Below are 14,619 nucleotides of genomic sequence, written 5' to 3'. Positions count from 1 at the left end.
AGAAGAACTAAACATGCACTAGTGAAAATGAACCTCAGCACAGAAACTTTTTATTGCTGTAGTTCTAGGCCTCTGTTCAACAGAACATAAATAAAAGCATAAGCACAAATTAAACTAAAACTCCTAATGTACATTTAAATCTTTTTTCTTTTCTCTCTTCCTTTTTCTTCAGATGAACTGTGTCCCTGGGCCATGCCCAACATCTGATGACTTAAAGTACACTATGACACGCTTAGCCATGGATGGAGCAGATCTGTATGTGGTAGAACATGGCTGTGCCACCAATATAAAGGTAAAAATATTTCTCTTAACAGCAATTAAAATACTTCTTTGTCAATAGAGTTCTTTGAATTTTTTGATAGAATAGCTACTGAATGTATTGCTTGCTTACACACAATGGACTAAGCAGGATTTCTGAAACTTTTAAGTGATAAAAGGTTGGCTTGGACCGGGACGGGAGTAGGTCAGTTTGGCTTCTGCTTAGTAATTCTGTTAATGATCTTGGAAAATAGTAAGGAGGAGTGGATGTCTGCCAAAATAAGAGTGGAAACTGCAGGATTAGTGTAAAAAAATTTAATAAATACTATATAAATCTCTGTGTGCTCTACCTTAGTAAATTTACAACTGATTTATATGGATTGCATACAAGTCAATGATTGATAACTCATTATTGTCTTATGTGACGCAGCTGTTTGAATTAAGTTATATTTTTGGTAGAGATGGGAGAAGTGTTAGTGCCACTGCCTGACTGAACCTAGAATACTGCATGGTGTGTCCTCTGTTCAAAAAAGGATGTGAGAGAAGAGCTGATAATCTCTCCATTATCCTACCACACAAGAGAAAACTGGAATAATTTACTCAATAGAGCAAAATATAAGTTAAGAGACAATTGAGTTATGGTAACAGCAGAAAAGGAGGAAAGTGCTGGGCTGGTAAAAGTGACTAGTAGTTGTGCTGTCAATTAATAAATTCGGTTTTAAAAGGTAGGCTTAACATGTAAGGTTTTGGGGACAGCTTCACATTATGAGCAAGAATCTAACTGAAGGAAAGTGGTATTTATTTTAGACTTTTTTAAATGACATGGTACCTTGTCATTTGAATGGCTTGCTACCTTTTGGCACTAAAAAAAAAAATGTATTTTAATCTCCACATTCTTTTGAGTCCAATATTAAAAAGCACCATGACAAATATTAACTTTGTTTGCTGGCATAAATATAAATGGCACTATTCTCAAAGGCAACTTAATAACCTGAACCACTCTAGAAATTTATATTCTGAATGTGTTTCATTTGAATTTAAAAAAAAGGTTTCCAGTGCTCCTTTATAGTCTGTGACAGAGATGAGAAGTAATAATTTAATATTAACCCTTTGGGTAGCTCTTCCACAGCCCGGTTGTTTTTTCAGCTTTCCTTCTTTTCCCTGTGAAAAGTTTGAAAGCTTGATCTGAAATTTCAGGTATTTCATGGTGACTTTTTGGAGAGGACTCAAGCTGTGCAGGAAACTTGGTCCAATGTCTTCAGATTACTTGAAATTTGAAGGCTAAGCATGTGTGGCAGGGCTATGTCATCTTTTATCAGTGTACACCAGTGTCAGAGAGGATGGATACTGTATGGGCAGGTGGGTTAGTTGTTCAGTGACCAGTTCTCACAGCAAGTGCGGAGGTAAAGCAAGAACTTCTGGTTCCTCTTTGGAGAGGGTTGGCTCCTGCCGGTACCAATGCTTTCCATAGGAGAGGGGCAACCTACAGTTCAACAAAACTACCAGAGTTACGCCAATACAAGAAGTAGAGCATGATCATGTAAGGGCTACTATAACATAATTCATATGGATCTTAGGTTTAGGATTGGGGATTTCTTGAGTTTTGCAGTGTTTAACATGGTTCTCTCACTGAGGTATTTATTAATTGTAGAGTTAATAGAGCTTTGTATTCAAAGTGTATAATCAATGTTTTAGTCTAAGGACATAGAATGATATATATCATAGGAAATCATATATCCGATTTTGCAAGTTTCTGATTTCTTGGTTTTTAAATGACAGTGAAGAATTTAATAATGATTTAATTTTTTTAAAGATTCATTACAACATCTGTCCAAAGTTGAGCTTTCTTTTTTGATCCCTTTACAAAAGGAGACTTCTAAGTAGAGATTTTATTTTTGTTATTTAAAAACTCGCTGAAACTAATTTCTAAGCTTGCTTTCTTTTGTGTGTGCGTGTGTGCACATAAAACTGGTTCTCTGTCTTTTTTTAGAGAGAATGGTTTACTGAGATCTTTCTGGAATGTAGTAGGTGGTGCGTTAACTGGTTTAAGGCTACCCTTTCTTTGTTTCACTCATGACTAATCAGAGTTCATGTTTTAAATCATGTTTTCAGATGGGTGCTGTACGTATTGCAAACTGCAACCTCCACAACCAGTCTGTTGGAGAAGGTGTAAGTGCTGCTATTCAAGATTTTCAACTGAGACAATATGTTGAGCAGGTGAACAATTGCAGAACTGGTCTTCAGCCAATATTAAGGAGGGCATATTGGCTGGAAGCTGGATCTGTCAACTTGGGGCTCATCACTGCTGACATCGCTTTAGCTGCAGATCATCCTTCTAAACATGAAGTGCAGAGACATTTCTTAGAAACGCATGATAACCGAACTAAGAGGTAAGGGATACGGTTGAAGGAGATGCATTGGAATTTTTTTGGGGGGTGTAAGCTAATACATTCATCTAAAGATGGAACTTTGTTTTTTTGTTTTTGAGGGTTTTTTTGCTTACATAGATTACAATTTCTTGAACTTTTTTAAAGTATATTGAATGCTTAGCTATGGAGTTGGTGGTTTGAATGTACTTGGACTATACAAAATAGTATGATTTTTGGCAAAACTTACTTTTCCCTCTGCCTTCCCATATCCCTCAAAATGAAGATCAGGGAGAGGAGGGAATCAAATTTGCCCTTTGTTCTCAGGCTGGGCTGAAAACAGGCCTAAGAGTCCTGAGGAAGCTGATGAGCAGCTGTGAACAAGATGCCACATGTAACTGTGATTTGTGTCTCTCCCTGAAGAGCAGTTACCTCTGCAGAAGCAGTTACCTGGCATAAGCAACATACACCAGTGTGGAGTGTGTTTGCAGTGCTTGCCTCCACGCAGAGAAACAGGGTTGTTACTATTAGCATGTATTGTGGCAGGTGGACATAATCTGTGCCTGAGCACTGTTGCATGAGCACTGCATCTACATTTGTGATTTGCTCATTTCTGAAGCTAATCCTTCATTTTATGTCTGACAGCTGTGTTTCAGGTACAAATCTTACGTACGCATTTCGTGCTGGGTGAAATATATGTGTGGCTTACATATAAGAGAGGAATATCTTTTAATCTTGTTTTCACTGAATTTAAATGTACTAAGGCTGATATGGTCATGTTTTTGTTTTGTTTTCTGTTTTTCTGCCTTTGTATAGGTTGTGGTTTTTGTGGCCTGATGATAATTTGAGGAATAAGAGAAGCAAGAACAAGTGTGGCTGTCTTGGTGGTTGTCGATTCTTTGGTGGCACATTAACAGGACTAGATTTTTTCAAACTTGAGGAACTGACACCTTCAAGCAGCTCTGCTTTCTCAAGTACAAGTGCAGAATCTGATATGTTTTATGGGCAGTCTTTACTGCAGCCAGGAGAATGGATAATTACTAAGGAGATTCCTAAAATTTTAGATGGTGAGAATGCATTGTACTGTAATTTTACTCTATTTTGACCAACAGTGTAATTTCTTAACTGCACAGTAGTATCTATAGTCTTTCCAGTTCTAGTTAATGAGTAGTACTTATACTCTTGTCCGAGAGGTCTTGTAGTGCATGGGCCCTTCTAAGAGCAAAGAGTAGCTTGAAAGTAGTGAGCAAACTTTCATATGCTGAATTTTTATATTAATGTGCAACTCCTTTCTGAGTAAAAAGAAGTTTTTTGACTTGCATCTGTTGTACTTACATAGAAAGCAGTCTACCAAGGCAATCTGATGCTTTGCTGCTATGATTTTATTCATTTGTGTCAGTACAATGTGCTAGTACGTGTATGCATTTCAAAACTAGGGCTTTTATTTAATAAGGATTTTGATTTCAGTGGGCAGGGAAGAGACCATTGCAGTTGTGCTATCAGAAGTTCAATTTTTCTTTTCTGATCCTAGGTAAAGCAAATGGTGTAAAGCGAAAAGATTGGGATTGCAGATCTATGGGTGTAGAAATAGAAAGAAAAGCACAACATCTAAGCCTGCAAGTGCCGTTGCGCTCCCATAGCTCCTCATCGTCTTCGGAGGAAACGAGCAGTTCTAGTGCTGCACTTCCCTTGCTTGCAGGTGAGAAGGACAGCCCGTCGTCAACTACTGAGGATCACTTGGGACAGAAGGAGTTCTTGTCTGGTGGAAAAAGGGAAGATGGTCATGGAAGGTTAGTATTATCTGTCCAGATAGAAGTATAATTCGACTCTTGAACGTGTTATGACAAAAAAAACCCCTTATATTTAGCAATTTATACAGCGTTGGTTATTTTCTAATGGTACTGCTGAAATGCATTTCCTAGTTTGAATGCAAATTTGGGTCCCTATTGGGGGGTGATTACCTGATATGGGTAGAAAATCCAGCATGTAAGACAACAGCGCTTGCCATTAATGTTCATTTTTACATCCTCTATATGTAGACAAGTGGACTAACAAGTGGCAGAATTTAGAATGTAATCAGTATTATGAAAATAACTGGTATGCTAATAGAAAGTCACGGAACCACTGAAGCATTTGACAGCTTCTATAATGTAAAGAGAGAAGCATTAATAGTAAAATAAGCAAATGAACCTTTAATTTTTGTTTCCAGTGTTGCAGTTGAGGGTGCGGAGGGCAGCCCTGCATCCCCTGGCAACCAAGAAAGGCCTGTTGGTCAGTCTCCCCTGAGGTCTCCACTGAAACGGCAAGCGTCCGTGTGCTCCACCCGGCTAGGGAGCACCAAGAGCCTCACGGCAGCATTCTACGGAGACAAGCAGCCTGTTGCAGTTGGTGTGCAGTTCAGCAGCGATGTGTCTCGCAGTGATGAAAATGTCTTGGACTCCCCAAAGCAGAGGAGGAGCTTTGGTTCTTTTCCATATACTCCATCTGCAGATTCAAACTCATTTCACCAGTATCGCTCGATGGATTCCAGTATGTCAATGGCTGATAGTGAAGCTTATTTTTCTGCAGCAGAAGAGTTTGAGCCAATAAGTAGTGATGAAGGTCCAGGAACTTATCCAGGGAGGAAGAAGAGAAAAAAGCAAGCTCAGAAAATTGAATATAGTAGAGGGTCTATTTATCACAGTGTGGAAGGGCCCTTAACAAGCACAATCCACGGAGAAATTAGTCAAGATGTTAAAACATTGCCAATTAAGACTCATCCTTCACAGACTTCATTTGTTTCAGCTCTGGGAGGAGAAGATGAGCATGCTGAGAACATGTATGTCATGGAATCTGAGAAGGCTGTGGAAAGTGAGCAAATAACTTCCCAGCAGCCTGTGATGGCATGTTACCAAAATTATCTTACACAGTTCCAGGTGATCAACTGGTCAGTAAAGCACCCAACTAACAAAAGAACTTCAAAGTCCTCATTACATCGCCCTTTAGACCTTGACACGCCAACGAGTGAAGAAAGTTCATCATCTTTTGAGCAACTTTCTGTCCCAACTTTTAAGGTATGGAAGATGGAGGAAGAAAGAATAGAGAAAGGAATAAGAATTCAAAACAAGTTAAAATTGCTTAGTACACCTGTTGTGTTAATAAAGCTATGAGAAGCTTGAAGCTTCTTTGCTTTTAGTTAAGGAATACCTTGGATTTCTGACTTGAGATCATGGGCTGTGTGGCTGGGAGGTCGTGGAAAAGAAACGATGTAGTAAGAATTCTGTGGATAAGATGTGTGTTCTGAATTGTCATTGCACTTAAAAATGCTACTTGTTGAATAATATGCAGCTGAAGGATATATATGTGAATTTTGTTTAAAATGTTACACAGAACTTCAGTAGCAGAACATTTACAGAATCACAGAATCAACCAGGTTGGAAGAGACCTCAGGGATCATCGAGTCCAACCGTTGCCCTGACACCACCCTGTCAACTAGACCATGGCACTAAGTGCCATGTCCAGTCTTTTCTTAAACACATCCAGAGATGGTGACTCCACCACCTCCCTGGGCAGCCCATTCCAATGTCTAATAACCCTTTCTGAAAAGAAATTCTTCCTAATGTCCAACCTGAACCTCCCCTGGCGAAGCTTGAGGCTGTGTCCTCTTGTCCTATCGCTAGTTGCCCGGGAGAAGAGGCCGACTCCCACTCCACTACAGCCTCCCTTCAGGTAGTTGTAGACTGCAATAAGGTCACCTCGGAGCCTTCTCTTCTCTAGGCTAAACAATCCCAGCTCCCTCAGCTGTTCCTTGTAGGTCAGACCCTCCAGACCCTTCACCAGCTTGGTCGCCCTCCTCTGGACTCGCTCCAACACCTCAACATCTTTCTTGAAGTGCGGGGCTGATATTTAATGCTGATAAAATTATAATCTGGGCTATAAATGCTTTATTTCAAAGTAAAAGTGAAACTCAGATTTAGCAAATGATTTTTCTAAATGGGCTTTTTTGTTTTTTCTTGTGATATCTGTCATATGACTATACGTGCTTAAGGAAGGAGCAGAAATGCAATTCATGAAAAATAATGAAGATGACTTGATAGGACATCGGTGTCTAAGCTCTGGAATTTAATTTGTTATCACTGCAGCAAAAGCTTTGTGTTCATGCAAGCCTTTTGTAGATTAGTATTTGAAGTCTTTTTTTAAAGCAATTAGTCACTATTTATCTATGTAAAAACTTCGTAATCTAATATCTCAAGCCATTTAAAAAAATAAACGTAGGAGTTTCTGTATATTATATTGGAGAATCTGCATATGAGGGATTCTTTTAAGAAAAAAAACTGTAAGGAGAATCTTTATTTGAAGATTCCTTGGGTATTTTTTTTTTCATATATAGAAGGATGGTAATAAATTTCTTTGCACTTTTATCTTAGATTGTTAAACAGGGTCTCACGGCTAATTCGTTACTGGACAGAGGCATGCAGCTTACAGGATCAACATCTAAGTAAGTTGAGTACTGCATGACATTATTAGCATATGTTTTAAGAGTAAGATTTTCCTGATACTCTTGTTAAATATTTTTGGCTCTTGCTAGCCCTTCCAAAATTTGTTTTGTAGTAGTAGTTTTCAGCACAGATCTATTTAGAACAGAGTATTCTATGATAAAATGTTTGGTTTTGGTCAAAAAGCAAGTAACCATGAAAGTATTAAATTATTTCACTTGTAGGTTTTCAAGATTACGAATTGCAGCTTAAATTAATTTGGGAGGTTCTTGTGGCAACTGTCCATTGCCTTGCCGAAACCTAAACTTGAATCTAGGGAAGGACCTTGCCCTGGGGTTATATTTTTGTGCTTTCTAAACTATGTGGTGGAAGAAACCTGCCATTATATGCATTTTATTAAGAATTAAAATGATACCAGAACACTTTCGTATTTCTTTTACAAACCTAGATTATTAATCTGTATTTGACTTGTTTAGTACACCTTATACTCCACTGGAAAAGAAGTCTGCAGAAAACACAGATGATGAAACAATAACAGAAGAATGGACATTGGATCACCCTGTCTTCCAGACACGGACAACGGCAATAGTAGAAGTAAAAGGAACTGTAGATGTAGTTCTCACTCCTCTTGTAGCAGAGGCACTGGACAGGTAATTAATTTTACTTTTACTACTACAGTGTTAATTGATTATGCTAAAAATTGTCTAAAATCAGAGCTGTTTTGTTCAGCAAAGGTTTAGCTAAAAGGATTGAATGAGGTGACTGATGGAACAGTAGGGCTTTGTACCCAGGGAATGTAATTCTGCATTTCCTGTGAAGAAGCTAGAAGAATGTTATGCTGGCCTGGGAAGTGCCCTTGATGTCTGTCAGTGCTTAATTTTTTTCTCTGTAGTGTGAATTAAACATTATTGATGGTGTGTCGTGTGAAACTGGAAGTTTAAATGGTCTGTTGTGGACTTGTTTCCTCGTGCAGGTATATAGAAGCAATGGTGCATTGTGCTAGCTCTCGACACCCAGCAGCAATCGTTGATGATCTGCACTGTAAAGTTCTCCGCGATGCTGTACAGAACAGCAAAACGAGCTTCTCGGAAAATGTAAGAACAAGAAAAATGCACAAAGATTTGAGAGAATATTGTTTTCTATATTTTACATAGTAAAAGTTTTAATTGAATTCAGCGTTTTGAGATATGGTAGCTAAATGCTGTATTAATTTGGAATACATATTTATTTTTATCTTGTGCCTAATGTACGTGCATGTTTATAATCAACAGTTATATACTGTCTTTCAGTGACCAGAAATCTCTCTTACAGTATTGAAGTTTTTCTAATTTGGACGGTCTAGTCAGTAGCTACAGTAATTTGCATGAGATCATGCATTCTGTTCTTTAGAAATTACTGTAACTGATATTCTTGTGTATTATATTTGTATCAGCAATACATAATTTATAGTTTTACAGTAGTTAGGGAGATAGACTCTGTGAGGTAGAGGAAAGTTCAAACTAAGCTGTGAAAGCGCATGTGGGGTTTTTTTGCAGTTCATCTGATACCCTAATAATTAATTTAGCTTGAAAAGAACTGTATGGTAGTTCTACAGAATTAGGAGTTCTTTCTGTCCAAGCTAATGACTGTATCTATATTTTATGATTTCTTAGACTTCACAATGTAATGGGCACTAATTATTTACTTCATAGTACGTTGTTCTATATAACTTATATATGTAGAACTCAAACTTCCAGGTGAAATCTGGTCATTAGAGAGTGACATTGCTGCTCTTAAGGATCTAGACCTACTGTATCTGTAAGTGCTACAGTCCTTGTTCTAGAAATCATGGTATTGAGCTTTAAATGGTCAGAATCTCTTGCTGCTTCAGTGCTGATAAACTGTGCTGTTACTCTTTAGCTTAGAAGTTCTGACTTTCAGTGAGAATAAATTATTTTTTTCCTCCTCCAAGTTATCTTCAAAGCAGGATATTAGAGGAACAAAAATAGACACTACGACTACAGGAACAACAAACCAGGGACCAGCACAGACCAGTCTCTCACTTAAGCAAGATAATGTGACAATTAAAGGTCTTCAGGCCAACGTTACTGTACCAAAGGTAACAAGTTTTTGTTTAGCTTACTAGTAAACATGTGCCTGACAAATTACCCTTATTTTGCATCCCTATGAGTTCCCCAAAAGCTTAAGTTAAGCTATGTATTTGTGCTAGATAACTAATGTTTAACAGGATAGACTGTTTTGGAGCTGCTCAATTTTATTATGGGAGGTATGCAAGTTAAATAACACCCACTTATAGGGATGACTGACTGCCACGTCATTAAGTTACGTTTTTACATCTTCTAGGCATGACGGTTTTATCTTTTATTTTTTCATTTTACTGAGAAGTATAAGACAAGGTTTTTTTATCAGAAATTAGTGATGTATACTTAATGTAACATGTTTTTCTAAATTTCTTTACTCTTTGGGGGAATTTTACATATAGGTGAACTTGTGTTTACTACAAGCATCTGTTGATGAATCCCCAGGGGTTTCTTCTGGCAAAACCGTGACTCATGTTTCATTAGTAGCTTTGTGCTTTGATAGAATTGCTACGCAAGTTCGTATGAATAGGTAAGAATAATACGTATAACTATTTGTGGCTCTTTCTTGTTCAGTTAGTCAAAAGATTTACAGTGATGCCAATTTTTTGCAGTTCTGAAGAGTATTTGAAAAAGTTGTCATGACTGATTAAGCAATCAAACGTGTCTTCTGTGTTTATAAATTAACATCTAATATGTAATTAGAATTGTAGTTTCTTTAAGAAGTAGAGGAACCCTTCTGGAATAATTTTGGAACCTAAGCAAGAAAGAGTTAAAACTAATATGTCATGCAGCTTAAAATTAAATTTTTCAGTATTTTTCTACCAATGTGTAAGTATCCTTTATCTTACAAAGAATTCTTTTTAACACTGCTGTGCCAATGCCACTTAAAATTTTGAACAAAAATAATCAAATTAAATATGTCTATCTGAGATTTGCTTAATTGTTTTTTCTCCCTTATGTTCAAAGGGGTATAGTTGAGGAGACTTCAAACAATGCAGAAACTGGGAGGAATTCTGTCACATTTGATCGTTATATCCAAACCAGTAAAATGCAGCCCCAGTCTTCTGGCTCACTGAGATCCAATGCTGGAGCAGAAAAAGGAAAAGAAATTGCTGCTAAATTGAACATCCATCGTGTTCATGGACAACTTAGAGGCCTTGATACAACAGGTAAGCCTTTTTTTAAATCGTGGAAACGTCAGTTTTCATAGAAGCAAGTGGTTGTAGTTGGCCTTGATCTTGTAGTTTGGTTGTGTGGTTTGGTTTTTTTTTAATCAACACAGATAAAAGGACACTTGAACCTGGAGATTTTGCAGTACTCTAAAGTTTAGGATAGTTACTCTGAATTATTTTCTGTTAATCTACTGAAGTGCTAGATTTAAATGTACGCAGAGTGAAAACTATCAAGATGATCTTCTAAGCAGTTTGTGTGGCAGATGTGTTGCATTGTCAATATTGACATGCACTGGTAAAATTTCAGGCCTGGGCTTCCTTCTTCCCAGGTGATCTCTTCTCAGCTGCCATTTTTTGTCACCTGATGCAGGGAATGAATTATGCTTATTTGCTTTCTTACTGCTTTCTAACAATTTCAAGATAGGTATAATGTGTCTGTTGTACTGGCAATTTCAGCACGACAAGCTGTAGATTTTTAACTATAGCAACTACAAAGCTGAAAATGAGATCTACCCAATTGTCTGCTGTCTTGTTTGTGTTAAGGAAATTCCTTCAAGTGGCTATGAATTAAATTCAGCTGCTAGAACTCCTGATCCTGGAAAAGCTAACCTGGAGAAGATGACCAAAAGTAGAGGCAGTTTTTGTTAAAACTGATGCAATTTTGATGGAATCTATACCAGTTAGTGCCATGTTTTACTCTGTCCCATAAAGAACAGGAATCTTTAGGACATGAGGAAGTGCTCTGTGAAGCAAGTATGATTAAAAACCCACTGCTGTGCAATGAGTGAGCGAATGAAATTGGAGGAAAACAAAAGCAATAAGAGAAGACTAAAATGGTTAACTCCATTTTTACTTAGTTATGGGTAGAATCTTAGCAGTAGTGTCATGTCTTAGATATGCCGCAGACATTAAAGCGGCCAAGTAATTTCTGAATTCTAACCAAGAAAACTCATCATCTTATGTTTAAAGGTTTGAGAAATGTCTTTTTCTGAGGATTTTAGCATTTCAAGTGTACTTCAAAAGTGATTGCAGTTATAAGTTAAGGGCAGAGAGTGAGGATTGGAAGGGATATAAATTGATTTAGTGTAGTTTTTTTCCTCAGATATTTGACATTTAGCTCTGTGTGTGAGTTAATAGGCAATAGGTATAAAATTATTTTAAAAGTTCCTTCAGAAATGTCACTAGAAGAACGGATTTATATTTAAGCTACATCCTAACATCAAAGAAATCAAGGTGGCATAGTACCCTCCTGGATCTTAGACAGCAAAGATCATCATGAATTAAGAACTGCTTGAGTATGTATTTTCTTAGGTATCAGTGAGACTTAGCGCTTTACATCCTCCCATCACAGACATAGACATGCTTCCAACCAAAAAGCAGTCTTTGAATTAAAATTAGAACTTTCCTTCTAAATATCCTTCAAGTATGCTATAGTTAATACTAAATGTGTTTTTACTAAAACATATTATCCAAGAGCACTGTCAGTATCACTGTCATTTGTTGCTATTAAACCTTAGGTATTAGGAACAGATTTTTTTGGTAAAGTACTTTCAAGCCGATTGCCTGTTTCAGATAAAAATCCGAAGAGTTTGTTTGTACACATGTCTTTGGAACCAGGACTCTACAAAAACATGAAGAAGGCACATGTGTAAGGATTGGAAATGTCTCTAAGCTCTAACTTTGTGTTGCTCAGTCCTTGTTTTTTCCAGACTTAAAAATGACCATGCTCATATTATTGTACCAGGAGCAAGGTTTTTCTTCCTCTTTCTATGCTGCTTTTTTTTCTTGATCATGCTTCAATTTTATTTTTTTTCTTTCTTTTTCTTCCCTCCTCCTGTTTGAGGAATACTAAAAGGACAACACTCCCAAAACACTGTAAACTGCAGAGAGCTATTTGAAGATGTAAAGTTTTTTTCATTTTGTAACAAAGTGGTAAATATGTTTGTTTTCACAGATATTGGAACTTGTGCAATAACAGCTATTCCTTTTGGGAAATCAAAAGTTCTTTTTACTTTGGAAGAGTTGGATGAGTTTGCTTTTGTGGATGAAACAGATCAACAAGCTGTTCCAGATGTAACTCGAATTGGTCCGAGCCAAGAGAAGTGGGGTTGGATAATGTTCGAGTGTGGAATTGAAAATTTAACTATAAAAGGTAAAGCTTATATAGGCTTTATATTATTTTGTTTTATGAAACTGCTAACGATTTTGTTGTTAGGTTGTTCTAGTTTAGCAATTATTTGATTAGAAATTGCTGACTATAGGTGATACTAATAGTACGTGTCTGTGGTAAATAAATTATATGACATAGTAGATTATATAATTAAGGAACTTTTAGTAATCAATGCCACTTACAATAGTGTGTGTACTCTTCATCTACTTGGAACAACTATCAGAAGCTCTACAACTAGCTGTTAAATTGTTGTATAAAAATTGTAGTGATAAATTGTTGTCTAAAATGATAATGCATCTTGTTTAACCAAAATCGTATGTATTTCTCCTCTTAAGTGCAGATCTTTTCTATGGGACATAACTTATAGATGTTTATGCACAGCAAACATTTACAGTCTTGGTATGTGCTTTTATAGGAGGAAGACAATCTGGAGCAGTATTGTATAACACGTTTGGAGTCATGGGAAAATCAAGAGATACAGAGAGAGGTGGATTGCTTGCATCAAATAACTCTTCAGATTCTCCAACTGGTAGTGGTTATAACACTGATGTGTCTGACGATAACCTTCCTTGTGATAGAATAAGTCCCTCTTCAGATATTAATGGAAATTCAGTTTCAGATGAGCAGGTACATACACACTATGTAGAAATGATTGGTCTTGGGTTGGGTTTTTTTAAAGTGATTAACATTCATAATGAAAAATTGACAATTTAACAGATGTCTTGTTGTGCCAACTGAATTCATACTGTCTACTTGCACACCACACTTTCAGCTTTCCGCAAGGTCTCTTGGTATTGTCTTGGGAGAGTTGGTGGACAGCATTAGTTTATTTTTCTTTGCCTAAATGCATATGAAGCTATTTCTTATGAGCACAGTGTGGTATGTTAGTGTCTGTCAGTGTAATCACTTCGGAAAACAGTTTCACTTTTGACTTTGTGTTTCTTTTTTTAAGGATGAAGGGGTTGAATCTGATGATCTAAAGAAAGATATACCTTTGATGCCTCCTCCTCCTGACTCTTGCAGCATGAAGTTAACAATCAAAGAAATTTGGTTTAGTTTTGCAGCCCCTACCAATGTGCGCTCTCCAGCCCATATATTCTCAAGGTATAATTTTACCTGATTTAAAAGAAAGTGACAATTCTGCTTTGTTAAATTGCAGTTGTATTCTGTAGATTTTAAATGTAATTTCAGTAATTTCTGAAGCTTCTCTGGAAATGAAAATTCTGGATTTTATATATATCACAGTAACTCTTGCTTCATTTTTTTATTGTTGTCATTTACATGGAAGTGTTGCTAGACAATTTTGAGTTAGATATGATTAAAAGAAGAAAAGAAAGGTTAACAAAAAACAACCAAAACCAACAAAAAACTTCCACTGAGACTGAAACGTATGAATATTCTTGCCTCAGCCCTTCAGCAAAAGTCCTTCAAGATGTATTGTGTAACAGTTAATGTGGGATTCAGTCAGTGATGAGGATTTCAAACTGTATGAGTTCAGTAAGGAATACAAATCTGAAAAGGAGGGGATAGCGGTAGCAAGAGTGGATGGAATCATGAGTGTGTGAGCAAGTAAAACAAAACCTGCCTTGGGTACTTTTTGCCAACTTTAATTTTCTGGGTAATAAGTCCGTGTTTGTTACTTTGTAACATTGTTCTGTCATAGTCCACCTATTTCAATGTTATTCATAACAGCATTAGAAAATCTTGCTAATTGGTGCTGCTGAAATGTGAATACCCAATTGTTTTTTTTTTCTCAATAGGCAGCTGAACCTCCTGAGTACTGCAACGCCTGCAGTTGGTGCTTGGCTTGTTCCCATTGACCAAGTGAAATCGTCATTAAATAAACTAGAAACTGAAGGGACCCTGCGAATCTGTGCTGTTATGGGTTGCATTATGACAGAAGCTTTAGAGGTAAATGACCTTTATTAAATCAACAGGTGTATCAGAAGAGAGCAGTGTAATATATATTTGTTTGGGATTCTGGATCTTTTCACTGACAAGCGTATAGCACCTCTTACAAGCCTTTGCTTCCGGAATTGGTCACAAGAACTCACTACCTGTGCTTTTTGTACACAATCTAAATTTCAGTGGAAAAAA

General features: G+C 37.0%; 1 protein-coding gene across 11 annotated transcripts in view; it reads left to right on the top strand.

The window, feature by feature from the left end:
• Positions 1-14,619, top strand: part of BLTP1 (bridge-like lipid transfer protein family member 1) — a 121,622-nt gene that overhangs the window by 47,991 nt on the left and 59,012 nt on the right. For all 11 annotated transcript variants that reach the window (XM_068404325.1, XM_068404322.1, XM_068404318.1 and 8 more), the window contains 15 exons: positions 173-292; positions 2,371-2,648; positions 3,441-3,691; positions 4,156-4,414; positions 4,834-5,677; positions 7,031-7,101; positions 7,576-7,749; positions 8,073-8,193; positions 9,051-9,197; positions 9,582-9,709; positions 10,147-10,349; positions 12,307-12,504; positions 12,938-13,149; positions 13,475-13,626; positions 14,283-14,433. In XM_068404325.1, coding sequence (XP_068260426.1) covers positions 173-292; positions 2,371-2,648; positions 3,441-3,691; positions 4,156-4,414; positions 4,834-5,677; positions 7,031-7,101; positions 7,576-7,749; positions 8,073-8,193; positions 9,051-9,197; positions 9,582-9,709; positions 10,147-10,349; positions 12,307-12,504; positions 12,938-13,149; positions 13,475-13,626; positions 14,283-14,433 — 3,309 coding nt within the window. The remainder of the gene's footprint in view (positions 1-172; positions 293-2,370; positions 2,649-3,440; positions 3,692-4,155; positions 4,415-4,833; positions 5,678-7,030; positions 7,102-7,575; positions 7,750-8,072; positions 8,194-9,050; positions 9,198-9,581; positions 9,710-10,146; positions 10,350-12,306; positions 12,505-12,937; positions 13,150-13,474; positions 13,627-14,282; positions 14,434-14,619) is intronic.

This window comes from Nyctibius grandis, chromosome 6 (assembly GCF_013368605.1).
Source record: "Nyctibius grandis isolate bNycGra1 chromosome 6, bNycGra1.pri, whole genome shotgun sequence".
NCBI classification, from domain to species: domain Eukaryota; kingdom Metazoa; phylum Chordata; class Aves; order Nyctibiiformes; family Nyctibiidae; genus Nyctibius; species Nyctibius grandis.
This window is presented reverse-complemented; position numbering and strand designations above follow the sequence as displayed.